This window comes from Molothrus aeneus, chromosome 2 (genome assembly GCF_037042795.1).
Source record: "Molothrus aeneus isolate 106 chromosome 2, BPBGC_Maene_1.0, whole genome shotgun sequence".
Classification (NCBI taxonomy): Eukaryota; Metazoa; Chordata; class Aves; order Passeriformes; family Icteridae; genus Molothrus; species Molothrus aeneus.
In genome coordinates this window covers 29,614,424-29,641,758 of record NC_089647.1, presented here as the reverse complement: position 1 = coordinate 29,641,758, position 27,335 = coordinate 29,614,424, and the positions used below count along the sequence as shown (strand labels likewise).

The 27,335-nt window shown below is 48.3% G+C and overlaps 2 protein-coding genes across 2 annotated transcripts in view; one reads left to right on the top strand and one right to left on the bottom strand.

Annotated features, from left to right (window-relative positions):
- The window catches only part of LOC136571693 (alpha-2-macroglobulin-like protein 1), a 28,204-nt gene extending 26,299 nt beyond the window's left edge, over positions 1 to 1,905 (bottom strand). The window contains exons 1-2 of the mRNA XM_066572285.1: positions 1,838 to 1,905; positions 1,041 to 1,224 (exon numbers count right to left, since the gene is read on the bottom strand). Coding sequence (XP_066428382.1) covers positions 1,041 to 1,224; positions 1,838 to 1,905 — 252 coding nt within the window. The remainder of the gene's footprint in view (positions 1 to 1,040; positions 1,225 to 1,837) is intronic.
- A 1,928-nt stretch (positions 1,906 to 3,833) lies between these two features.
- On the top strand, positions 3,834 to 27,061 carry LOC136571690 (alpha-2-macroglobulin-like protein 1). The gene is made up of 35 exons (XM_066572282.1): positions 3,834 to 3,904; positions 6,276 to 6,462; positions 6,782 to 6,944; positions 7,673 to 7,725; positions 8,033 to 8,053; positions 8,724 to 8,877; positions 9,304 to 9,388; positions 9,944 to 10,064; positions 10,176 to 10,293; positions 11,156 to 11,265; positions 11,615 to 11,785; positions 12,234 to 12,458; positions 12,585 to 12,648; positions 13,156 to 13,301; positions 13,460 to 13,609; positions 14,435 to 14,632; positions 15,304 to 15,391; positions 16,002 to 16,155; positions 16,941 to 17,169; positions 17,533 to 17,656; positions 17,837 to 17,958; positions 18,366 to 18,417; positions 18,813 to 18,896; positions 19,258 to 19,434; positions 19,739 to 19,820; positions 20,682 to 20,838; positions 21,431 to 21,505; positions 21,662 to 21,833; positions 22,310 to 22,524; positions 22,803 to 23,018; positions 23,810 to 23,925; positions 24,580 to 24,670; positions 24,954 to 25,022; positions 26,236 to 26,338; positions 27,021 to 27,061. The coding sequence occupies exons 1-35, from the start codon at positions 3,834 to 3,836 to the stop codon at positions 27,059 to 27,061; spliced, it is 4,404 nt and encodes a 1,467-aa protein (XP_066428379.1).
- The last annotated feature ends 274 nt before the right edge of the window (positions 27,062 to 27,335 follow it).

Sequence of the window (27,335 nt, the reverse complement as noted above, 5' to 3'; positions counted from 1 at the left end):
ACTTAACATAAATGAGAGAGTAAACCATAGGAAAGTCAGATCCTAAGCAATGAGAGATGGGATACTGATGAGACAAACACAGGACGTCTCAGCATCAGAGAGACCAAGCTCAGCAGGAGGAAGATTTTTTTTTTTTTTTTTTTTTTTTTTTTTGGTGGTTTTTATTTTTTGCTAACAGCAGACTTCCTTGGCTTTCCAGAACCAGGACTTGCTCTCTCCTAAGGGTTGGCACCAAACTCTTAATTAATCATTGTCATGTTGATGTAAAGCCCAAAAGTGACTACAGCCCCTCCTTGAATTCTGCTGAGTCTGCAGGGCAATCAGGGCATAGGCACAGTGACTTTGTGCTGTGCTGAGGAAGACAGGGGCAGTTTGTAGAGCCTCAGCACCACACACATCTCCATGGCTCTCCAGAAACATAGCTGAAGGTTCTGTAGTCAGTGTGTGTAGACAAGCTAAGTGGAGCAGTTAGCAATGACAGGAACTCAAGCCACTCCAGAAATATCCAGAAATATCCTTGGTGAAATTCAATTCATCGTTGGTTCAGTGCCATCACAGCTACATTAAAGCAAGCTCAATGTCTATGCAGGCTGCAACTACATCTGGCAATGTAGGTGCAGCTTTAGAGCACAATGGTCCTCTTGGAGCTGAAGGGGCAGGCTCCTGAGGAAACAAGGATGAAAAGAAAGTATTTGCAATGCATTGACTTTTGCTGTGATATACAAGCACTTTTAGGGGCAAAACACTGATTAAACTGAAAATAAATATTTAGCACCATGCTTTAAGTAGGATGAAATGTGCTGATACAGATCAAAAGAAATCTGTTCTTTTCTATAAAAATCTTTTTATACATAGAAAAGATGCCCTACTATCTTATACTCCAGGACACTGTTGCATTTTGCCTAGCACTGGTAGGGAAATATACTTAGCCTGCTTGGAAGCTATGGCAAGGGAAAGGACAGCGTACCCAGAGAAGTGCCATGCTCTTGTGTGAACGTGAAAGCATCCCCTGTCAAATCAGCAGCCACAGCTACACTCACCTGGAAGGTGATGCTCTGAGAAGTGCCTGGCTTCTCCACATCCTGCTCCACCAGTGTGTGATTCTGGGTTTCTGTCTGCAAGGTGACAGCCAGGTGGACAGCCTCAGTTAGGGAGCTGAAGTGAATGTAGAGCTTCTCCTCCTGGGACTGCCGAAGGATAGCAGGGAACACCACCATATAGTGACTAGAAGAGAGCAGTACATGTTCAAAAACAGGTCAGAGGCTGAGGTGGACAGGCCAGCATCCATCTCTGCTGCTTTCATGAAGAGGTAGACCAAGGGTGAGAAATGTCTGGAGGACTGCATTGAAGGAAGTTTAGCTCTTTTAAGCTCCTTTTCAAATGAGAAAGGAGGAATATGCCCAGTATAGAGAACTCCCAGTTTCTCTGTGTCACCACCCTGCCACCAGCCAGGACACAGCTGCCCAGTCCACGATGCTCCAGTTGTGAGTACACAGAGCAAGGCTGTGTGAGGAGACCAAAGAAGCCAAACATTCAGTGGCTGAGGCATTAGGCTTCCATCCTCACACCAGATTTCACTCCACCAGCACAGCACAAACAGAGGCAGAACTCCTGTGGCCTCTGTAGCTTTGTGGTGTGTGCAGTGCAGCTCCTGCACAAGCCAACACTGCAGTGCTCGATGCCCAGGACTCTGCAGGAGCTGCTTCTGCTCAGCCCCCTGGGAGCCAGGCTCCCACCATCCAGCTCTGGGGTGCCAAAGAGTGCAGCCCCTCAGCACCACCCCTCAATGACAGGCCCTTCCCCCAAGCCCCCCAACATCCAAAGGAGAGAGTCTCACGGTTCCAGGCTTGCTGCAGCTGCAACTGGGAGTAGGGTCAGGGCTAAGAGGAGCAGTGGTGCTCCCATTGCTTGGGCTGGGACAGAAAGCTGACAAGATCCACATGGGAGGAGAGAACTGCATGTACTGAGGGGTTGGAGCAATCCTAAATACCCCCTCAGATGCTCCTAGGTTCAAAGAGTAGGGGAGTTAATATATGGAGATAATATCTTTTCTAGGCTAATGACATCAGCTAATATTTACTTGCTCCCACCAGCAGCAGAGTGAAGGTCACATAACACAGTTCTCCACCCACATTTACATTCAGGAGGTATTCCAGGCTGTGGGTGCCAGGACACTAGGAAGGAATATGTGGAAATACGTCTCTAACTCAAGCTGAAGGGGACTTGGGAGAGTCTCATCTCATCTGTGATTGGTCTGGATCTCGGCTGTAGTATCTGATGAGAGCCAAATCTGCACATCAGCTACTGGCCTCAGCTTGTAAAAAGCATCCTCAGCTTGTAAAAAGCAACATTAGTCATCTTCCCCTCATCCAGTTGTTACTCCAAGCTGGGAGTAAAAACCTTTCAAATCACCTCCATCCCATGCATCCCTACCTCTGTCCACCCATCCATCCCAGCCATGTCTGATCCTCCTGGGTACTCTAGAATCATTTCCAGGGCAGTTCCTGCTAACTATGCCAACTCTTCTTATAGTTCCACTGTTAGGCCTTTCTAAATAAATAATATATGTGTGGACACTTTAAGTCCACACATATATTATTTATATATATAATGTTTTATCAAATCACTATTTTACATGTGCCCAAGCTGGATGCCCAGTCTTCTGACAGATTCCCCCCGCAATAAGGTGATTCTACACTGACACCACCACCGCCCTCCCCCAGACTCTTCCTGAGCACTGCACCTTTGTGTGTTGCAAACAACTAAATAACTATTTAGTGCAATACAACACTTGTGTTTCCCTCTCCTGAGTGGCAGCAGCGAAGAGCCCCGGGCTTGGATGAATTTGCCCTCTAGTTACAACCTCAATTGAAGGTGGACATCTTCATTCAGTCCTGGCCCCTGCTGCGTTTTAGCAGAGCACAACCAAAGGCACACAAGCACAGAGAGAATTTGCCATCCTCCCATGCCTTGCTCCCAGCTGAAGCAATCCCTGGATTTACTTTGGCACAGTCTGCATCCGCGTGCCCAGCACCCACGCTCTTAGACCACAGTCTGACGTAACAGGGGCACACCAGCCTTTAACCTAGCACCGACACTGCAGATAAACCTCGGGCTAAGGCACTGTATGTCACTGACCTGGGAGCATATGTCAGTCTCCAAAATTAAAATGGGGTTTGAGTTCAAGTCCAAACTAGTGAGACAAAAGCAGAAAGACAACCAAAAGATAATAAAATGCTAAAGTTCTTCCCTTCCTCCAGGGAGGAATGGGGACACTGGCAGAGCTGCATGTGAAGCCCTGGGCTGGTCCAGCAGGAGTGAAATTTCAGTAAGAAGCAAATAATACCTAAGAAGTTCTACAGAAGAAGAACCATGGAGAAAAATCCACGGACATCACAAAGAATTAATTTGTATCCAAATGTTTCTGATGACATCCCAGTAAAAAATTGGAGAAATTTTTTTTTAAATTGGGTGCCTGTACCAAATACAGTAACTAAGTACCTCTGCTGCCAGCAGCTGTGCTGCCTAAGGCAGACAAGCCCTCTCCCGGGGAAACACCAACAAGCCTTACAGTGTCTGGAAGCAGCTGCCTCTGGTTTGTAGGCAGTAAACACTGTCGCCACCCCTTTCTCCCGCCCACATTCCAGCCACGAGCAGCCCGATCTCCACCTTGGTTTTGAAGCCAAGGGAGGAACAGGCGTCTGGTTAGGGCAGGAGTTGCGTGCTCCTTCGGCTCTGGATGAGGGGGAGAAGGAAGACAGCAGGAGCAGGGGAGAAGGGGGTATTGAGGAGTGGCTAAGCTTTCCTTGGAGGAATTCGACCTGCAGTCAGCTATGTGGAGGATCATTTTCCTGTGGGGCTGCATCCTTCTCCTGCCTAGCACAGCTGGAATGCCTGCAATGCTGTAAGAACATCACTGCTTTGCAAATGTGCTTTGGTCTGTGAGGGATCCTGGTGGGGGTGGCAGTAGATGACAGAAATGGGACAGAAGTCTTAAGGTGAGCAGTGTTTTTCTGGAGAGGCATAATTTCTCACACTCCCAAGGTTTTGTTTGATTTCCATGTGCCCTTTCCCCACATCCCCCCTGCTAATTGGCTCTTCCTTTAGTGCCTTTGATGTAGACCATGTATTTCAGCAAGGACTCAGGCAGAATGACTCTGCCAGCTTTCTGCATGTGCTTAATTCTGGCCTTCCAATATCTCACATCTCCTACTGTGTTCCAGAATATGTTTCCTTTGGGCTAAGCCTTTCTTCCCAGAGACATAGGTCACCATTTAATAGTTTAGCCAGCAAAGATGAGTGTCTTTACAAAGTGAGCAAACATGAGCCCAAGTATCTGGTAGGGACGCTCTTGGTACAGCAGTGTGTTTGTTGAGGCTTGGCTGGCCATCTGCTCCCACCATGCCTTTTCACAGACCTCTGTCTGGACAATTCCCAGCACAGCTTCTCTTCCTATACTTTGTCAGGAATGCAGCTCCTGTTCCAACAGACACTGCTGTGATGTCCTGGCTTTTGAACTCGTTCTGGCTTTTTTTTGAAGGTGTTTGCTTTTGCAGCCATGGCACAAGTGCAAACAGAAGCATGACTGTGCTTGAGCAGTAGATGTTACAGTGAAAAATACGGCAAAATACGGTGGGTTGTAGCTGGGTTCCCTCCTGCTGCATGTGGTGTGGTGTGCACAAGCCTAGTTTTAAAAACCTTCTCCAATGGGAGTACTTCCTCTAGGACACGTTCCACAGGCTGACAAGCTCCCACACAAAGGATGTGCTTTACTGCTGTCTGCTTGCCACTGTTACCCTCAGCATGAAGCTTTGCTTTATGGAAATACCACTTCCTTCAATAGGTTGTCTGCTGTCCTGCCTGTATTCCAATTTTTTTCATAGATTTGTGATTCAGCTTGGATCTTGGGACCCTTGGATGACCCAGAGATGTTCTTTCTTACTTTTATAGCTCAGAAGGCAAAGGCAAGGATGAAATGTTAAAGGGGTGTAAGAAAATGTTCCAGAGTAAAAGATCATTAAAAGCAAGGAGGGGTATGGGAGGTTTCAAGCAGTGAATTTTTAGTGCTCGTCCCATCCTTTGGCACAATCGGCAAGAGGGAGGTGCCATGAGTCAGCTCAAGTAGGAAAAACAAAATGTTGTTTTTATGTGTTTTGAGATCCTCAAGGCAGCTTGGCAGCACTCAAGTGTGACAGCAGTCAAAGGCTCCTGGCCAGCAGGACTTTGACTCCTTCTCGCCAGGATGCTGAGCTCAGACTGAGAACTGCCAGCAGGTCATCTCCCTTTCTCCTGCTTTTCTGATCTTTCCAGGCCCTGCCCTCTGCTTCCTGCAAAACATGCTGCTGGCTGAGCCTGTCCAGAGGCAGTGAGTGGGAGGAGTCAGTGATAAGAATTTTGAAATCTGCTTGAATGTTGGCTTTTTGTTGGTCCTTGGTGCTACAGTACAGTAAAAGATGGAAACAAACAAACTGTGAACAGCTTTCTGGTGTAATGGTCGCAGCTCAGAGTAGATGAGGGGGTGGTAGAGCAAGTAGAGTGCAAAGAGGACAAGAGTGTCAGGAGCTGAAGTGAAGGTGCTCATGAGTTTCTGTGTCTGAGACATGAAGCTGGGACACCGGGTTCCTCGCAGAGGGCATTTGTTTCTGAGCCCAAGAACAGTGGGAAAACCAGCCAAAAAAACTGACGGTGGTAATGTAGTGTGGTTCAGTGAAAACATTGAAGACTTGGGAGACCTGCAAGAAAGCCAAGCTGGTGCTGATCCCTTGGGTGACATGGGGAGGTCCCTTCACCTTATTTTCACTTTCAGTTTGTAAGGCAGTGACTTTATAATGTTATATGTGCATGCAGCATATAGCATATAGCACTGCCTCACTGGCAATGTCTGCAGTACCCATAGATGAGAACAGCGTCATGTTCCACTGGTGTCATGACAGTGGGGTGAAGAGGGCAGAAGTCTGTTAGGAAGTACCTAAATACAGGTCAAAACCTGCTCTCTTAGAAAGTCAGTTTAACCTCTCTTCTTCTCTCTCTTCTTCTCTCTCTTCTTCTCTCTCTTCTTCTCTCTCTTCTTCTCTCTCTTCTTCTCTCTCTTCTTCTCTCCTTCTCTCTCTTCTTCTCTCTCTTCTTCTCTCTCTTCTTCCCTCTCTTCTTCCCTCTCTTCTTCCCTCTCTTCTTCCCTCTCTTCTTCCCTCTCTTCTTCCCTCTCTTCTTCCCTCTCTTCTTCTCTCTCCCCTCTCTCCCCTCTCTCCCCTCTCTCTTTTTTTTTTCCCCAACAGAAACTATGCTGTGGCAATACCATCTCAGCTCTACTACCCCTTCTCAGAGACAGTGTGTCTCCAGCTCAGCAGAGAGCAAGCAGTCCCAATCCATGTGTCGGTCACCTTGCAAAGCAGAGCTGGGAATGAGACTCTGATCTCTCAGTCCATCTCTCAGCTCCCCTTCTTCCATTGCACAAGCTTCCAGGTGAGGAAGATAATTTCTAGGTCTCTCAGCTAGGGTGGATAGGGCACGAGTTCTGCTCTTGCTGGGCAGGAATGCAAAGAGTTGTGCCTTCCCATGAGGACATCTTAATTGGCCAGTGAATCTTCTGCTTCAGCCTGCGTAGGTCTGTCAGTGTCCTTTCTGCTATGTAGCCCCACAAATATTTTACCCATCTAGAAATGTTCTTTCCAGGCAAGAAGAACTAGAGCAACCCAAAAGTTATATCATAATTGTTATTCCAGAAACATTGGGATCAGTGAATGGGATCCATTCTGAATGATGGTTATAACTATACCTGCAGGTCCCTCCTCCTGTTGGAAACCCTGAGGAAGTGGCTTTTGTTGTTATCACAGTCGTGGAAGCCAACTCAGAGTTCCAGAAAAAACAGAAAGTCCTAATCAAGCATGCAGACAAGAAGACTTTTATCCAGACAGACAAACCTGTGTACAAACCTGGACAGATTGGTATGGATAGAATACCATGTCTTGTGAGAGACAGAGTGGTCCTCAGGCCACAAAATGTGGGATACTCTCTAGTCCTCTGAGCAGGACCTGCACAGGAAGGGAGATGGGCCACAGGCTTCTTTCTAGGCTTTGAGGGGTTTGGGAATATCTCTCTCCTGTGTCAGCGTGCCGTATGCCACTGTGAACAGGGCTTGTGTGTTTTCCTTGGTGTGTGAGAAAAGATTTAGAAGCCACAGTGTTATACTCATGGTTGCTCCAGTCAAAGCCATGTCTGTCTGTCAGGGCTCTCAATCCCTCTCTTCCCCACAGACTTCCTCAGGTGAGGATTGCACACCTGCAGGTCCCACCACTGCCCTTGCACAGCTCGGATCACCACAGGGTTCAGCTGTTTGCCCCATGCCTCTCCACACTTTCCACTGGGATGGCCTTCACTGCAGGCAAGACTGAGTGGCCCACCACAGACCCACTATCCAGAAAAATGCTCTTTCCCACCAGCACAGCCAGCCTCCCCAGAAAGCCCCACACTGCCTCTCCTCACACTTTTTTTTCTAGCAGGCTGCCAGCTCCTAGCAGGGCTTTGGACATAGGCCTAGGAGTGGCTCTATCTGCTGCCCACACCCTCTCAGTGGAGCACATGTGCACATCTTTCTTAGCCATGTATTCTTCTTATTTACTATTGAGAGCCTTGATTTCATTTCAGCCAGTCCTGTTTTCCTTTTGCTTTGCAGTCAAGTTGCGGATTGTGACCTTGGATCAGAACTTCATTGCCAGCAGTGAAACAGTAAGTCAAGAGGGAAGATGCCTGAAGTCTGGAAATGTTATGAGCTGCCTGCATGTCTTCTAGATCAGTACTTGGCCCAGCCAGGAGATGTGTGTACAGCTGGTCTCAAAATTGCTTTTGGTGCTTACAAACAGTGTTGGGCACCACCTGCAAGATAGGAGCTGCTCATGATGTTGGGTTATGGGCAGTCCCTGGGAATTGCTTAGAGAAAACTGATGAAAGGTTGGGGGAATTAAAAAATACCAGGGAGGTGGATGGTAACTTATCTGAAAGCATCCCACCAGTGACTGTTTTTTCCTCCCCACAGCAGCGCCTGGTGGAACTGAAGGTAAAGCTCCTACTTTATTGTAAGTGATGAACTCTTGTCACCTTGGGGAGGACACAGGTTTGGAGATGGTGATTGGGAAATATCAGTGCAGAAAGTCATTTACCTCAGGATGAATGACACAAAGCTCCTACTGGCTGGGCAGTGTGGCTGTACCTGGAGTTCTGCACCCTGCCCTCCCAGAACCACCACTGGGAGAGCACTGTCCTTCATGACTGGGCCTCAATGGCTCCCCTGCAGGGAGTCCTGGACTCATTTCCCCATTCCTTCCTGGGGATTCAAGACATCACTTCCCAGTAGCTTGTGCCTTAGGCACAATGTCTCTACCATGACCTTGTGGGCTGTGCCAGCTCAGGTGACCACAGAGATCTCCAAGAAGGACCACTTCTTTCTCTTAGTGAGACAGTCAGGCAGTAAACAACAGCTTTGCAGCAGTCAGAGATGGCAGTGCCATCAGGGAACAAGGATATGATAGATTTACTTTGGCAATGAGACAGGGAGGAAAGTCCTTTCCTCTTTGAGCTTGGATTCACCTGAGCACTGTAGCTGTGCCATAGACTTGGGCTCTCAGGACAAGAGAATATGTGGTCAAACCATGCCCTGGTATCTTGGACATCCTGCAAAAGAGTCTTTTTGCACTGGAAAATAACTAGTCTCTGCTCCACCTGTGCAGGACCCCAAGGGGAACCGAATTGCACAGTGGCTGGATGTTGCACCTGTGGGAGGCATTGTGGATCTGTCCTTCCCGCTGGCTGCAGGAGCACCGCTTGGAGAGTACACCATCAGAGTGCCTGGCCTCACACGCACCTTCAGGGTGGAGGAGTATGGTAAGAGTCTCAGGAAGCTGGTGGCAGCAGAGAAAGGTGTTTTGCCAGCCTCCAGCCCCACCCGCTCACGCAGAGCTGGATGGGCCATGCAGCTGTGAACAGCTGTGCTGGTTGGGCTGTCTCCTGGGAAGTACTGCCTGCCCATAGGTGTAATCGCTGACCTTCACCCAGGCCCACTGGCTTTCTCCTCCCCCATGTCCTGAGGATGGGACTGAGACACTGTCCCACAGCTGTGCTCTGGGGAGGAGACTCAAGCTGCCTGCTGCTGTCCCATTCTTCTAACTGGGCTGTTGGTATATTCCTACCAGGCCGTGTGCTGGAACAAAAGGAGAGATTTTATTTTCTGTAAACAGCCACTTTGGAAGGATTGGAGCAAATTAAGTCTTTCTATTCTCACTGAATTATCTTTCTCTTGCTTTCACACAGTGCTGCCCAAGTTCAGTGTCTCCATCCAGATGCCTCAGGTGGTCACCATCCTAGAGGAAAACTTCCCTCTCCACGTCTGTGGCATGTGAGCTGACTTATCGTGGCAGAAGGTGCATTTTTACTGGTTTGGAAAATGCACAGCCATCAATAACTGAGCTCCAAATGGTCTCTGCCAACCCTACCCCCACCCCAAGAGTTGGTACCCTGTCATCCTTTGCCAAGCAATCCTCCTGGACTCTCACCTTTCTCCATATTGTCTCTCCCTACTTTCTCTGTGAGTCTGAAAGTGACAGTGCATTCCCTCAATGCAGCATGTGCCCTACAATACAGCACCTCTGCTGTATTTGTTAGTGACAGGGTTGTAGGAATAATGGCTGAGCTCGTGGCCAACACAGTGTCCCCCAGCCCTGCCTGGTGGGGCTGGTGTTGACTTGGAGAGAACTGACCCACCAGTGCCTTCTGCCTCAATCTGATGAGGCCATTTGTACTTCTTGGCCTCCTCTGCTGAGCCGATGACCCGTGAATACACTGCAGGCTTAGCTGGGCTGTATGGCTGCAAACCACAGGGTAAAGCTGACATTCCTCACTCCTGAGCCAGTGTTTCTGGGTGAGTGTAAGCCCTCTGTGTTCCCTTTGCCAGGTACAGCTATGGGAAGGCAGTGCAGGGCAGCGTGAAGGCCGTGGTGTGCCGCAAACACATCCGCTATAACCGCAGGTCCTCCAAAGCCAAGCGCAGTATCTGCAAGGACTACAGCGGCGAGGTGAGCACGGGAGCACCCACCCCTCCTGCAAAAGGGAGGGGAGAGGGCAAAGGGACAGAACACTCTTTTTGCCTTCCTGATTGGTTAACAAATACAATTTCATATTCCCAGACAAATGAGGACGGCTGCTTTTCCATTCTAGTGAATACTAGGATTTTCCACCGGAAGCATGGTGATAATTATGATTTCAATCTGGAGGCTGAGGCTTTTCTGAAAGAAAGTGGAACAGGTAGAAAAAAACTGATTCTACACTTTGTGGAAAATCTTCTATTTTACACTCATAAAATGTACTTGTCTTTGGGTTTTTATCTATAAGACAATTGAGTTCATCCAGTCTTGATGCCTGCTCTGGCAGTCATTTTGTTTTGACAGAGATGGGCAAGAGCTGCTTTCTCTTGTCTTCTCATCAAATTAAAAGTGTGTACAGAGGTGGGCCAGGACAGGTTCTCTTGTTTTTAAACCATATTTTAGGACAGTCCATTGGAATGAGATGTTATTCAGAGCAACTAGACATAACCAAGGCTCTGACTGTGTACTGTTTTAGCTCCTCATTAGATTTATCTCTCCATCCCACATAGGGAGATAAGGTTTCTTATAAGGTTCCCACTCTCACAAGGTTTTGCAAAGCCTTCCTTTTCTTCCTGCAAAGAAAATGTTTCATGGCCCCTTGCCAGAAGCAGTGACACACATTCATTTAGCAAACAACTGCAGTAATTTCAGATGGGCACACAGGAGGAGACATCAGGCTGAGAACTGACATGGGAGAGGCAAGGTAAAATGCTGCCTTCTAGTGACTGCTGGGAGGAGGGAAGGAGAATGGAAGAGGACAATTATGAGTTGGACTATCTTAAAGTGGGAAAGAGTGTTTGAGAAGTGTCTGACAGAGACTTCCAGACAGACTGCTGTCATTCTGTCACGTCAGAGTGTAGGAGGCACTATAGCTGAGTGCGTGTGTGTTAAATGATTCCTGAAGCTGCATGGAGAAACTGCAGTGCCCTATGAGTGATAGTCCGCCCCTTAACTGAGTTTATCCAATCTTGAGGCCTGCTTAGACACTCTACTCACCTGCACGTGCCTCCTGTCTTTCCCAGGAGTGGAGTTCAACACCACTGAAAACTGCAAGGTCACTTTTGATATCACAACCCTCCAGTTCTGGGGGACGAGCTACTACTACCAGCAAGGAGCTCCCTACTATGGAAATGTGAGTGAAAAGGGAAGAAACATGGAAAGCCCAGTAGCTGGGCCTAAGCAGGTGGTAGGCACAGAAGTGCACAGGGGTCCCCTTGTTCTAAGCTGCCCAAAGCTGCCAGCGCTATCCTCTGTCCCAGTCCCTCCTTTGACATATCTACCAGGAGGTTATCCAAACATATGACTGCAGGATCTGTGACTTTGCCAGATGAGATGTCTGCTGCATAAATGGGGAAAGGTTGGAGAGGTCAAAATTGACACTGAGAGTCCCTTTGCAGAGAGGGGGACTGGGACTTCCACTGGGAGGTGGATTTTCAATCCTGAGGCCTCCAACTCTCTGACTGTTCTCTGCATTGTTACAGCTGGAACTCAGAAGTGCCAGTGGGACACCCCTGCAGAACAAGAAGGTGATTCTTACAGTGTCCTATGGGAGCAGGAAGCAGACCAAGACCTACCTCACAGATGACACTGGGATGGCCTCCTTCGTCTTAGAGACATCAGCATGGGACAACAGCAGTAAAGTTATACTACAGGTTAGGAACCAGTTATTGCAAACCAGTCTGAAGCTAAGCAGATCATTAGAATTGAAATACATTATAAGGGCAGATCCATGCTAATACTTTACCCAAATCTACCAGATACAAGCAAAGGTTTCAGTGGTTTGATCCAGGGGCTGATAAACCACTTTACATAGTCAAATGATCTGGCTTGCTCCCAGGGTAGCAGCAGCATGGCAGAATTTCAGACTTCAGCTAAAGCCCTAGCAGTGTACAGCTCCCTGCTCCTGTTTAGGCACTAGTTATCCCAGAGCGTGGGACAGCAGGCAATGCCAAGCTCCACAGAAAAGGACTGATTGAACTTGGTGTAGGTGGAAGTAGACACCCTATGCTGGGATAGTTCAGAGCCCACTGTTTAGTCAGCCTTGCTTTTGGTGTATGAAGAGCTGTAGGAAATCCTCAGACACTTTTTTCTGTGCCACAGGCAAAGTCCCAGCCGGAGGACACGAACGGTCGGAATGTGAAGGTTTCTTACGGCACCGCATCGCTCCCACTCAGGGCCTTCTACTCCTCCAGCCGCAGCTCCATGAGGATCCAGCCCCTGCAGGCAGTGCCAGCCTGTGGGGATGTGCAGCAGGTCACTGTGCACTACCACATACTCGCCACAGAGCTGGGCCACCGGGCTGCCAGAGCACACTTCTACCACCTGGTGAGTGCGGGCAGCGCCAGCGAGCTCCACTCTGAGCCCGGTCTGTGTCAGCACAGGGCCCTTTGCTGGCCCAGAAACGTGGAGCAGAGGCACTCTCAACCCTTTGTACTGTTCATTACCCTTTAGGTTATGGCCAGAGGGTCCCTTGTGCATCATGGCCAAACAACAGTGCTTCTTGATCCACCATCAGGTAAGGGCATCTAACTGGCAGGAAAAGATTAAGGATCCAATGAGAAAGTCTTTCCAGCCTAGATGGAGAAGGAGACAAAGAGATCTGACACTAATAGGAAACCACAGAGCTGGCACAAAAAAACTATAGGAAATATGCTATCTTTTTTCTGTCTTTTAATTTCCTTCTTTTTTTTTTTTTCTGATCAAATGATGAAACTGTCAGAGTTTATCTACCAAGCAGGAAAATGTCAAAGTAACGTATGGAGTCTTTCTGGGCTCAAGTGGAAAGACTCATTTCTCTTCCAAGTGCTCACTGTTGCCAAGGTGTGTCATGATACAAGGTCACTGCTATAAAAACCTCCATCCTGGCCTAGCTGTGGCCTCCCCAGAAGCAAGGCAGAATAGTTTTTATGCAAGAATCTGTACAGAAGTATTACAGAGGAAGAGCACATTGCTGCTGTAATCCTTGGATTGAAGACTTCCTTGCACCTTGCCATACTTTTTTAATTTTTCCTTCTTCCTTCAGGTCAGTACAGTGGGGCTTTCAACATCACTCTGCCCGTTGACCTCATTTCATCCATGGCTACCCTCTTTGTTTACATTGCCTTCCCTGAGGGACAAGTGGCAGCTGACACCTTCCGTCTGAAAGTCTCCAGCTGCTTCAGGAACCATGTAAGCAGTGCACAAAATACAGAGGGGCAGGTAGGCTGGAGATGCCACCCTAATGATCTGCAAACTGGCAGTAGATATGCAGCAGAATCCAATAACCACAGCTTCCCCTTTCCTTCGTCTCTCAGTGTCTGCAGTCCCTCTTTCTCCTGCTGTTTCAGGTGAAGCTTGGCTTCTCAGAAGCAGTGGCTCTCCCAGGATCGACTGTCCAGCTCCATTTGCAGGCTGCACCAGGCTCCCTGTGCAGCATCCGTGCAGTTGACAAAAGTGTCCTCCTCCTGAGGCCAGAGGCTGAGCTGTCCAGGGATAGTGTGAGTCACTCCAGTGCTGACCTTTGCTGGCTAATCAGGCACGGTGGACGTACCAATAAGTGCTTGAATGGGGACAGGGCATGGCTCAATGAGAAAAAATGAGGGCCAACATCAAACACCAGCCAAAATTTCCAGTGTCTAGAGGGTGTATTCTGTTAGAATAACCCGCAGTCATCCCTAGCTACAGCCTGAAGTCACATCCTGGTTAAACTTACAGTGCTTTACCACAGTGGCAAGAAGAAGGCAAGAGACAACCATCTCCTGAACTGATACATGGCAGTGCTCTGAAAAAAAGTCATGTAAAAAAAAAAAAAAAAGGCAAGCATGGGGTAGGCTCCATGTCTTTGTTCCAGCTCACATGAACCAGACAGTCCTTCCATTCACAGAGTGGGCCCTAAGTGGTGTACTGGCAGTGGAAGGATTCCTTTTCTCCTCTAGACCTTGGTTTAAGGACCCCTGAATTGCCTCTTTACACTGTCTTGGTGGATCCAGGATGTGTCTTCAGTCAGACAAGAAGCTGTCCAATGTTCCTCCCATGCAGGGAAGGTGTCCTTAGTGTTTGCATTCAGTTCACAGGTACAATTACTAAGCTAGAAGTGGCGACAGCTATGCAGCCATACCCCAGAGGGGCTCATGTTCTTCTCTGGTGCTATGCATCCAAAATTTGTGGAGGGTCCTCATAAAATTCTAAACCCCTTGGGGCTGGGTTTTTGTGACAGGCAGGACCTGAGCTTGGCCTCTGAGGTCACAGGAAATCTCTGGATAGAAATGAAAATCTTCACACCTCTCACACTGATCTGTACTGTTTTCATTCTCTCTCTACAGGTGTATAATATGTTCAGCTATGCTCAGGAGCAGCTCAGCACCCTCACAGATATCTACAGTGACTACTGCACCATCCACAAGAGCCCAGGAATCACTCATGCCTCTAAGACCACCCCTTCACCAGGAATGGTGTCACCGTTCCTGTACAACAGATACTCTTATGCAGTGTCCCAACCAGATGTTTATGAACTTCTGAAGGTAAATCTAATTTCCAGAAAGGCTGAAATATAAGACCTGACCCCTTTTTTATCCCAGGTCAGCACTGGGTAGCTTCACAGACTGTCTTTCCTGTAAATGCTGGTAACTTCACAATCTGAATTTGCCAAGCTTCTGAACTAAGAGATCAATAACACTCTGTCCTCCCAGCATGATAAATTCCCATTGATCAGGCATATTCCTAGAACCCAGCTCCCCACTGGTCCCCTTTAAACTTTCTACGGATTGGAAGCAGTGTGGATTGTCAGCCTGTGTCAGAGAAAATTGGAGGTTAGAGAAGCAAAGCACCTGAGAGAAAATGGGAGCCCAGGGAAAGGAGAGAAAGAACAGTAGAAAGGAATGGCAGTGAAGGATAAAGAAAAGTCTGGGTTAGGGTGGGCAGCAAACTGTGATGCCAAAATAATGACTTTGTGTACAGGCATGCACATGCAAGTGGTCATCCCCACAGTCCTTTGGCATGAGGACCAGGCTTTGGGAGCAGGACAGTTCTGCTTTCTTGCCTGATATAAATTCGCAGTTTGTGCTGAGGTGCACAACCTGCAAACAACACAGAGTAGCTATGATATGCTGGGAGGAGGGGGAAGAGACAGACCCTCAGACACACCAACCCCTCCACAGAAATATGCCTTCTTTTGTCCCCTTCTTTCCTCCAGAATGCAGGTCTAACATTTTTAACCAGCCTTAAAATCAAGTCTCCAATTGAGTGCCGCACCCAGACCACTTTTGACTACGACTACATGTGTACATCTCCATTTTTCCTGTTTCTTTGGAGATCACGGGTAACATATAGGCTGCACATGGGCAGCTGAACATGCAGTGTGCTTAGGAGCTGGGGATGGCTTACAGGAATGAGTGGGAGGCTGTACAGGAGCTGTGCTCCACAGGGAGAAGGGAAAAGCCCTGGCAGGAGTGTGTGTCCAGAGCACTGGAGGGGCAGAGAGGTGGCTGCAGGGTTTGAACCTGTTTGGAAGCTTCAGCTGGCGAGCAGGAAGATAATATGGTCAAGGAGGGAAATTGGGCTTCTGTCTCAGGAAAGAAAATCTGTTTGTGAGACTAGGAAAGGTCTTTTTGGAAACCAGAGAATGAACCAAGATTGGCATTGGGGAGTATCTAGGCTTTTCTGCAGGGAATGAGAGCAAAACTGTGAGCAGGTAAAATGTCTCATGGGGGGGAGCACACGCATTGGAATCCCCCTGGTCTCCTGGGTAGTCTTGTGGAAGACAATAAGTGGAGAGGACAAGGGGGTTTGGGCTGGGAGTGGGAGGGAAGGAGAACTGAGCTTTTCCTGGCTGAACTCTATCCTGGTTTCACAGTTGCTCTGCCTTTGAAAGAATGCTTGTATTGCCAACAGCTTTTGATGAGCTGGCAGACCTGGAGAGCTTGTACTCAGAAGCAGATGCTGCTGTTGAAGCTGCTGAGGCAGAGCACACCGAGCTGGGCAGCGAGTCAGCACCAGCACGTACCTGGTTCCCAGAGACATTCATCTGGACTCTGCTTCCCATCAAGTGAGTAATTACAGGCTGTGGCTCCACAGGCATACAGACTTTCTACCAGACACAGTAGAGGGAATGGGCAGGAGCAGAGACAGGGCATTGTTGCCTTCTATGCACGAAGTAAAGGAGGGAGGTATGAAGAAATGGATAAGGACAATGGAGTTTTCGTTCAGTTCCTGTCTCTGCTTGAGATTTTCCAAATGATTCTAGGAATTTAACATCACACACTCTTGCAGGATGTAAAAGGCCTCCACAGATCCATAGCTCAACATTCTACACAAGGCAGGTCCTGTTAGATCAAGTTGTAGTAAAGCACTCTGTATCTCCAAGGCTGGAGATTCCTCAAAATGCATTTCCATGTTTGACCATCCTCATGGTATTTCCTTATGTCACGTCAGAATCTCCCACATTCCAGCTGTGTGTTACCTTTTGTCCTGTCAATATGCACCTCAGAAGAGACATGTTCCATTGTCTCCACACCTTCCCAATAGGAAATGTCACACCATACTCCATGGCATAGACTGGGTATATAACACAGACCCCTGTGAGTTCTCTGTGCCCACACAAAAGAATTTCAGGTGCAGCACTGCTCAGAATCAAATTTTGGGTTGCATTTTCCTCTCAAGTCATTCCTTGCCCACCTATTTACTATTCTTCCCATACCTCTGTCCTACTTGCTAGGAATCCCCATGCCTTCACATGCACTTCCATTTCATAGTCTGAATTTCTGCATTTCTCTTCCCAAGAGAAATCTGTCCAGGGTGGGAACAACCTCTTTTACTCTGTTTTCTCCTCAGTGATTCAGGGGCTGCTGAGCTAGCTGTCACAGTACCTGACAGTATCACAGACTGGAGAGCCATGACCTTCTGCACCTCAGAGAGCCATGGCTTGGGAATCTCAGAGACCGCCAGCCTGCGGAGCTTCAAGCCCTTCTTTGTGGAACCCACTTTGCCCTATTCTGTTTTCCGGGGAGAGTCATTTCCCCTGAAAGTCAAAGTCTTCAGCTACCTGAAGCAGTGCATGGCGGTGAGTGGCTCCCTCCAGGATGCTTTGGAGCAGAGGAATGTGTGGGAACTCCTTTACTAATAGAGACCAAACAGAGGGGCTGCCTGCTTAGGCACTCAGCAAAGGACACCAAAGAAGTTGTTCCATTTAGTTCCACACAGAGCCATCACTGACCAGTTTATCCCTCCCCAGAAGCCAAACCTCACAAATGTGGATTACATGTTCATGGGACACTGCTGGTGTCCCACAGATACTGCAACAGGCCATCAAAATACTTACCCCTGACTTGTGGGATTGATTGTTATTTGAATCAAGGACCTGAGTGGAAAAACACAGCAGCAGCAGCAGCTCTGTATCCTGAACTCCCTTTTGTTTCACCTCTAGCTCCAACTTAGCCTAATGGACTCCAGTGATTTTGAGTTTCTTCATGAAAATGTCAGGTTCACTCTTTGCCTGTGCCCCGATTCAGCAAAAACATTTTCCTGGGATGTGAAGGCTACAAAATTAGGTAAGGGATCAAGGAAGGGGCAGGGGTGGGAAGCACTGGCAGAGCTGCTTGAGGAAGCCAGAGCTGGGCTGGAAGGGAGACTGGCCTTCTGTGCAAAGCATGAGTGAGCAGCCCAAGGCTGAGCAAACTAAAGCATAGGCATAGATGTGCCAACCAGCCTCCTGATGTTTTGCTTTTTAGGGAAGGTGAATTTCACTGTCACTGCTGAGGTGGTGGAGCAGGAAGATGTTTGCATGGAGCATACAGTGGTTGTGCCAGAGTCCGGAGGGAAGGACACAGTGGTTAAACACCTGCTGGTGAAGGTCAGGCTGCATGGCAGGGTTCTGGAGAGGCTGGGGCTGGGTTGGGCTCAAGACAGCCTGGTGAGTGGCTCCGGGAAGGAAGAGTCATCTGGGGAGGTGGGCACATTTCTCAGGGAGACTGGTCAAGGAGCAATTCTAAGGGTAGATTGGACTGGAGCTCCTCCACTGGAAAGGACAGAAATGTCAGAACTGCTTGCTGGCAGGGCAGTGGAGTCAAAGGCCATGCAGCAGCTTAGAAACCTGCTTCCTAGTACAACTTCACTGTTGGCATGGATGTCTCTGCTGTCTGCATGAAGCCTTTTGTCAAGGCAAAGGGAAAAGGTCCTTGCACAAAGGTGGGGTGCTGCACAGCTGCTCTCTGATCTTACCGCTCTCCCTTCTGAGCTGACCAGCCTTTTCCCCACCAGGCAGAGGGGCAGCTGGAGGAAAAGACCCACACCTCACTCCTGTGCCCTGAAGGTAGGTGCAGAGACCCCCAAGTACTGTCTTACTGGGGCTGTGCTTATGCACAGAACAAAGAGATCAAAAGGAAGCAGTGTGGTGTTTGAACAACTCTAGGACTCTCTGGAGTGTGTAAGGAGCAGAAAGCCAGGGATCTTGGAGCTTTTATGGATAGGCAAAGCCATTCAGCCCTACCCAGTACTAAAAGCTCCTGGCAACATCAAGCCACAGCCTAACCACATCATAGACCCTCACCCATGGGTGGCTGGATCTCTACCTGATCCTCTCTTTTGAATGCTGATTTCACCAACTGATGAGGTGATCCCAGACCTGTTCACACCATCTCCTGGGGGACACCTGTGTCTCTGCCATCTTCCTCATGCCTGTTGTTCTGATGTTTTTGCTGTTTGCAGGAACTTCAGCTTCAGAGACAATCTCTTTCACTATGCCAGAGAACACTGTCCTTGGGTCAGAGAGAGCCCACATCTCTTTCTTAGGTGAGTTTTTAGAAGAGTCTTGGGAAGTAATACTTTTCCCCGCAGGACACATCTCTTCTGGTGCCACTGTGTCTTCTTTAGCAAACAAAGTAATGAAAGGGAATATGTACAGCAAGGTGTGATGCTGTCTTCCAGAGCAGTATCCTGTCTGTCCTGTACAAGTGGCACTGGATGGATGTATAATTTCACCAAGCCAGGGGAAAGACAGCCAAGTACCAAATCACTGTTCCTGCAGTCTGTAAACATCACATGGGCAGAGGTGAACTGAGTCTTTGCAGATTACCTGGAGAATCTGTGAGACCAGAATTGTTTTACGTGCAAGAATGTGTATGGCTCCCAAAGCTGTGGTTCTGTCCCACAGGTGACATTATGGGAACAGCACTGGACAACATAGATGAGCTTCTCCAGATGTCCAGTGGCTGTGGTGAGCAGAACATGGTTCATTTTGCCCCAAATGTCTTTATCACACGATACCTTGAAGAAACAGGACAGCTGACTCCAGAAATCAAACAGAAGGCCATTGGCTACCTGGAAAGCGGTGAGTGAATTCCTACTTGTTAAGCTGGTGGTGTCCACCACAGTACTTGTGTGGAAGGAGCCTCAGTCGAGGCCTGGTGCTGAGCAGGATTTGTGCAGCATCCCTTGCCTGTCATCATGGTAATTGCAGCAGTGTAAATCAGGCTAGTGCATGTCAGCGGAACACACAGTTCATGGCACCCCTCTGCTAAATTCCTCAGAGATAATGCTCTCTGTAATGATCAGCAGGATTGGTGGGGCAGGTTGGCTCCTGGAGAACAGGACAGGCACACAGCATCTTCACTACCCCCAGCCTCTTCCTGCAGGATATCAGCAGCAGCTCCTGTACAAGCACACAGACGGCTCATACAGTGCCTTTGGGGAAGGAAGCGAGCCAGGAAACACTTGGTAAGCAACAATAACTGAGGACCAAAAGTTTGGCCAGGTCAGGCTTGAGCTGGCTTGGTTTTCGCTCTGGGAAAACTGAGGCAGTATGAAGGTGTGGAGTTTTGAACAGAAATTGCTCCTGAAACCTTTTGGAAGGTGTCGTGTCTTAAGCCCAGATGGATATTAAGCACCACACAGCTGTTCGCTCAACACCATCCTCATGCCAAATCCAAAACATGGCACTGTAACAGCTACTGAGAAGAAATTAACTCCACCCTAGCTGAAACCAGAGCAATATCCATATCTTACTCCATAACATTTATGTCATGCCAGGTTTCACACTCCCCAGTATGCCGCCACTTTCCCTATTTTCCGTGTTTATCTGTTTTGATAAATATACAAAATCTTCCTCTTAGTCTTTGGGACACCTCTGTCAAATGTGACAATGAGCTAACCTGAAGTACCCCTCTCAGATTGTTTGTTCTTGAGCACCCCAAACAAGACTGATTCTGAAAACTTGGCAGCAAAGGCACCTTCTTTACAGGTTTTCAGAATGCTTGGTGCCCAAACAGGGTTGGGAATGGGTCTGAGTGAGCTCACTAAATGTCAGCCCTCCAGGGCAGCAAAGCACCCTGTTGGAATTAGCGGAGCTCTGAAGGTCTGAAGAATTGAATTTTTTCTCTCTTGCTGCACATGGCTCTGACCTCAAGCTTCTTGAGCTCATGTGCACTGCTTCCAGTTCTCCATCTGCATAGGGACTGTGGCCTGCTGCTATTTCTACAGGGAGAATGTAGCAGAAGACACAGAGACTCCTGTCTCCTCTTAGAGACGTGCATCGAGTGACAATTCAGTTCTATATCCTCCTTCCTTCCTTGGCTCTAGGCTTACTGCTCTTGTCCTGAAGACCTTCAGCCAAGCCCGGGACTTCATCCACATAGATGAACAAAATATAAAGGATGCTGCCAGTGCCCTGATTAAAAGTCAGACTCCATCTGGCTGCTTCAAGAGTGTGGGGAAGCTCTTCAACAATGGTCTGATGGTATGACATGTGTGTCAATGGTGGTTCATAAGGTACCTCAGAGCTCCCTCACTTTCTGGTCCAGTTTGGGTGCCAAAAACAAATGAACTCTTGCAGGAGGAAGGCTCTGAAGTGCCCAGGGTCACCCTTGGGTGACACTCAGGGTTGTCTAGTCACTGTGGCACTTTTTCAAGTTATGAATGATGAAGGTTTGCATTTGATGATGTGCACTTGGGAACTGAAACAGTGCCCTGCCCTTCCTCCATCTCAAGGGCTAAGACTCGCCACCTTGCAGCGGGGTTCTGGGAACATCACTTCCTCCTGGCATTGCAATCTGCTACTGAAAATCTTACATTTGGGAGGAGAAAGGGGAGTGTGCTCAGCAGAGGGAGGGAATCAGCTACCCAGAGGAGATTGGGGAACCCTGGCAGAGAAGTGCTCTGGTAAGCAGGACCTTTAAAAGTGGATACCATTCATGTCACTTCCATAGGAGAAGGAATAGGGCCAGCACTGTTGCCTGTGCTGGCATTTGCTAGGGGACCAGAAGGCACTGGAAAACTTTCCCCTCTCCCTTCTCATAGCATGCCTCATCTGTGTTTTGTGGTGTCTGCAGGGTGCAGTGGAGGAAGGCCTGGGGCTGAGCTCTGTGATAGTGATAGCTCTCATACGCTCGGGGATGCCTCACTCCGTGAGTATCGGCAGCAGGAGCAGGATGCGTGTGCAGCCTCTCGCAGCCAGTGCCTGGGCTCTGCCTTTGGTTTACACCCTCTTCTGCACACGTGAAATCTGCATTCCCTTCCCAAACACCCTGCCCATAACGAGAGTGCTTTCAATTGTATCCTAGGACCCAGTTGTGGGGAAAGCTCTGAAGTGTATAAGGGACCTGGTCCATGCTGACACTGGCAGTCCCAACCTCTACAGCCTGGCACTGGCTGCAAACGCCTTCGCAGTGGCAGGGGACAAGGCCCTCAGACAGAAAATCCTCAAAAGACTGGATAAGGCTGCCACAATATCAGGTACCACAGACTCTGGGGCAGGAGGGAGGGCCACTGACAGAACTGTGTGGAAATCCCTGGGTTGAACCACCACTGGAATGGAGGGAAGGAGTAGAGGGGGGGCGGGTACTGCCAGAGCTTTGTGGGGAGTCCAAGGCTTGGCTATCCAAGCCTCAATTTGCCAAGCTGTCCCAGGTTATATCCACACTGTGAGACACATTGTCTCTATGGATGATCTCACAGTCCTGGCCTCCCAGTCACCCAAACCAGGGAAGCTTAATGGATATAGTGGAACTCCTCCCCAGCCTGCAAGCCAAAGGTTTTGCTGGGAAAAGCAGGGTGTGGTGAGCAAACAGGGAGCTATGCACGTGTATCTTGTCCAACTGCGCTATGTCCAATGTACATGTTTGTTTAGTACTTATATACGGGGCTAGTAGAAACTCCAGGGTCACTAGATGCAGCTACACACTCCATTAATGTTCCCACTCCACCTCTAGATGACCAAATATTCTGGAGTCAACAGTCCAAACAGGAAGAAGATTCCCTATCTTGGTATCGGGCTCCATCTGTTGATGTGGAATTGACATCTAGTATCCTCATGGCTCACCTTACAAAGTCAAGTTTGTCATCAGATGAAATCCAAAAGGCATCAAAGATTGTGTCTTGGCTCACCAAGCAGCAAAACCCATATGGAGGCTTTGCTTCAACCCAGGTAATCCCCTTGAGCCATCATCATCATCATCAGATTTGATGCTGGTTTTTTGAGAGCAATGGGTTCTAACAGCCCATAGTAAAAAAAGAAAAATTAATAAATTAAAAAAGGGTGTATGGTTTTACAGATCCTGGGATTTATGGATAATCCCATGCTAAAAGCCAAAGGGAAAGGCTCAACCCTTATTGTGCTATGGCTGCAGTATGAGGGAGGAAAAGGCTAAGGTCTGGGCATGCATAGGAAGCAGGAATCCCACTTTTCCTGATATTTTTCCTCAGGACACAGTTGCTGCTCTGGAAGCCCTAGCCCTGTATGCAACCAACATCTTCAGCAAGGATAGCCCTGATCTTCAGGTTTCTCTCACTTCCAAGGGGTTCAGCCAAAACTTCCGAGTAGACAAAAGCAATCGCCTCCTGCTGCAGACAGTGGAGCTGCCAGCCATTCCCCAAGATTATACCCTGCGTGTGCAGGGCCATGGGTGTCTTTTCCTGCAGGTAAGCCCAGCCAGGAAGAAAAATTCTGTCTGGTGAAAAGCCTTGAAAGCCAGGAATGTTCCCCCTGTTGACAGTGTGACAAAACTATCCTTTGTCCCCTCAAAAAGGAAAGAAGCCCAGAAGTTTCTCTCTTCGATTAGGTGAAAAAGCCACCTCATAGGCCTAGGGGACTTCACCTCAAACTTAAGCCAATTGGACAGAAGCCAAAAAGTCCTGCCTGGGCAATTTACTAGAAATAGAAGTGAACAAAGAAACTAGTCACTTCTGTGAGGTGTTTTACCAGGAGCAAGAGCCTCTTGCACCTGGCTCATTTTTTCTCTGTTTGTTATTTTGCCTTTTATTAAAACTTTTTGTTTCCAACACTGCAACAAAGGCCATCCTGCTAATTTTATGCCTCCAAAGGTAGCTGAGCTATCTTGGGTGAATAATAGACCTCCAAGAGCTTATGAGACCTGGCTCGAGGAGGCAACTCTTGCTACTTAGCCAACCATGAAAACAAACTGCTGTAGTAACTTGCAAGAATCTGGCCTTCAAGGCTGGTTGGGGTAACTGTGATCCAGCATGAAGGTAACATCTACTCCCCAGATGAAATCTGGATAATCTCCATCCAGCCAGAGCAGCTCTTCTCCTCCAAGAAATCCACCAGGAGCAGTGCACTACCAGCAGAACCTCTGCTTCTGCCATGTGGTTTTCTTGACACCAATACAAGACAGCTGAGTCTAGCCAAGAATACTCTCCAGCAAAGAAAACCCTGCAATTCTCTGCCATCCAGCTTCTTTCTGTCCTGGCAGGCCATCCTGAGGTACCACATCCCTCCCCGGAGGAGCGAGGCCACCTTTGCTGTATCCGTGCAGACGGAGTGCACCGTGCCCGATGCCACCCGCTTCCCTGTCACCATCCGTGCTCGGTAGGAGACACTCAGCTGCCCCTTTCCTCCCCCAGCTGAGAGGCTTCTGGCACCACACCAGTCTGTTGCTGGCAGGGTTCCCCTTCACTCCTGGGGTCCAAGTGCTGAGGTGACCCCACTGTGCTCTCCCCAGCTGGGTGAGAGGCACAAGGCCCCAGAGGGGTGGCTCAGGCTGTAGTCCTGCCTTGTCCCCTGCCCCTCACCACAAATCCTCCCAAGGTCTGTGGGTCTCACCCCTCTCTAGGATTAGGTCTCAAAACACTAATGATGTGAAGGTCCTGTGGGACTGCCACCTACTCCTAAGCGTTCCCTCCTCTGCTCCCGGCTGACTGTCACACCAGTCTCCTCTGCTGTACTCCCACCTGGCCTGGGACAGAACTGCCAAGAGAACAGGGATAGGATGTGATATTCCCTGCCATGCATAAAGAAGGTAACACCATAAGGCTTCCAAGGAACTTATTCTCTTGGCACAATTAAAAGCGAGATCAAGGGAAGCACAAAGATTTATTACAGTGCAGAAACAGGTATGCTTACAGGAGAAACACTGAAAAGAAAGGCACATTCCTCCACCTGAGTACCAAAGCTGGGCTGGAGTATCTGGAGATCATGGCTCAGAAAGTAACATTAGTGCTGTCCCCTGGGTTCCTGCTGCAGCTACACAGGGAACCGTGTGTCCACCAACATGGTCCTGATCCAAGTGGAGCTGCTGTCTGGATACAGCCCCGTGGCAGGTTCACTGGAAGAGGTGAGATCGTGAATTTGTGTCCAGCTGGGATGGGAACAGTGATGGATGTCCATCATGCAGGACTGTATGCTGAAATGTGATCATTCCTGTGGGCAGAGAAACAGGTTATTTTCTTCCTAAGAAATCCTTATACTCAGTCTCTTCCAAGCTGCACCTTGCCTTTCCCTACATCAACAGCTTCCCTGGCCATGTAAATATCTGCCCATACTCTCACAAGGACAAACACCCCTGAATATTTCTGCTTTTTATTAAAGGCTTTCTGATATTTTCCCCCTATTCTCAGCTAAAGAAAATGCCTTTAGTGAAGAAAGTTGAAAGCAAAGCTGACCAAGTCGTTCTCTACCTGGAGGAAGTAAGTGTAATTTGGGCTAACATCATCATTAAAGGGGCTATGGACTGACAGCTTTTATTCTTGTTTACTGGTTTCACTAGTATTTTAACTATCCAGAGCTGTTGTTCCTGCATACCAGCCACATTTGCTGATCTGGAAAAGTGTTAGTTGGCAGTTGTTCATCCGTAGAGCCACTTACAGGGCTACTTAAGAAACATGGGAAACTCTCACATTAAGCCTACATCTGTTGGCACTGTTAAGTGACTTTTGAAAGTCCATATCTATGGTGCCTGGTTAGGACTGAGGAGTAGCAATAAGATCCATCTAGCAAATCCAAGCAAGCCTGAAATCTTAGAAAGCTCTTAAGCAACCTGAATGCAGCAGAGAGCATGCAAGATCGCTGATGGATTTTGCCAAGATCCTTTGAAACGAAACCAGATGGTTGTGTGAACAGAAGTGCTCTCCACAGACTCATGAATCAACAGATTAACAACCACTCCAGCCTTTTTCTAGCTCCATGAATACCTAAACAGCACCAGAAATGAGACCTAGCATGTATTTAAAACTCCAGCATTTCTAAGGAACATTTCTGTGATTCTTCATCCTCAGTTTCTGTCAGTAGGCTGAGCTAAGCTGGCCCCATAGGAGGTGGGTTAGTGTCACATGGATGCATTAGGCTTGCAGAGCTGCTGCTTTCATTACATCTACAGCACAGAGCAGAAAATGCAGAGAAATATTTCAGCTCAAGCTGCCAGGTAACACAAGGTGCACTGCAATCAACAGCAGGTCATGTAACTACTACCCTACATCAGATGTTGGTCCACAGCTTGTATTTGTCTGCTTAATGATGAGGGTTATGTGAGACTGAAGAATAAGAGCTGATGTAACTGTGAATAAGAAAGTAGCCACTGAGGCCAGGTGCATGAAGGAGCTCAGAGTAGAGCTGGATGGGAAGGTGGGATTGGTGGGGAACACTAGCACACCATATAGGTAGTGCGCACTGACTCCGTAGGTTTTTGATGTTCCTCATGAGTTGAGTTAAATTTGGTGACCAAAAAGGGAAGACAGTCACAGAATGGGAAGTAAAAGATATTTCTGAGATGGACTAGAAAGCAGAACAGATGTGTTACAGTGGTGTGGTTTCTACAGAGCCTGCGTGCAAGTAGGTGAAAGGGGCTGTCTTACAGGACTTTTCTGTCCCTTTGTTTTTAATCCTTGCATTTCTTGGTCTTAGCTGACTAGACAGCCTCAAACCTACACTTTCCTGGTGGAGCAGGACATGCAAGTGAAGGATCATAAACCAGCCAATATCAAGATCTATGATTACTATATGCCAGGTGAGCTCAGATGCTGTACTGCAAAAACCACCCAAATGTACTTCTGGAAAGACAATTTCTGAATTTTGTTGAGTCTAAGACAATACCATCTCTCACCTCGTTACCTGACTGTCCCTTAGAAGCTCTCTAGGCATGAACTTAACCCATTGGTGTTCAAAATGGTAGGTCCTCCTCCCCCTGGCTCCAGAACTTGCAGGCCTGAAGCTGGTGTGTAGAACCACTGAGGGTCTGGCTCTCCCAACAAGAGTGGAGCAAGGAGCTGTGCTTTTGAGCACTTACTTTGTGGGAGACAGATAAAGCAGAGGGACCATAGTGGGGGGATGACTCAGAAGAGTAAGGGCCCCCTTAGAAGAATAAAACCAAAACCAACTTGTCCTCTGTTCTGTGGGGTTCCTAGTGGGAAGAAAAGCTAGAAATGTGTCAGGGATTGCTATTTGTTGAGAAAGTGTGGAATTCACAACTGTGATGGAGCTCTTTGAGACTTGCAGCCTCCTGCCTTGGGTGAATCCTAACCAGCTGCAGAGTCATGGGCACACACCAGTGGTTTTGTGTGTCACAGAGAGGGGAGTTGTAGCCTGTAAATGGAGGGAACACCTTTCCTAGGAACAGTGGCTCAGTGCTGGATTGCTTTTGTGGGGTTTTGACAATGTGTCTCACCAGTACTTTCTTTCTTGTCTTTCAGAAGAAACTGCAGTGATGAGCTACAGTGTCCCATGCAAGTGAGGTGAGGGCCCAAGACCTCTTTTGTTATCACAGGCAGGGTCCTGAAGAATACGGAAGGGGAGGGAGATGCAGGCAAAGGCCCTTGCTCAAGAAACTTGCCAGACTGCAGGTCCAGGGTAGAAAGCAATTTGCAATGCCAAGTAAGGGTGAGTTCCTGTATCCCAGTGGTTAAACTGAGTGAAAGAGAACTGAAGTAGAAGATTTAATGTGACAAGATCATGACAAAGCTGGAAATGTGTTCCAGAAAACAAGGACTGCATGTACCAATTACTAT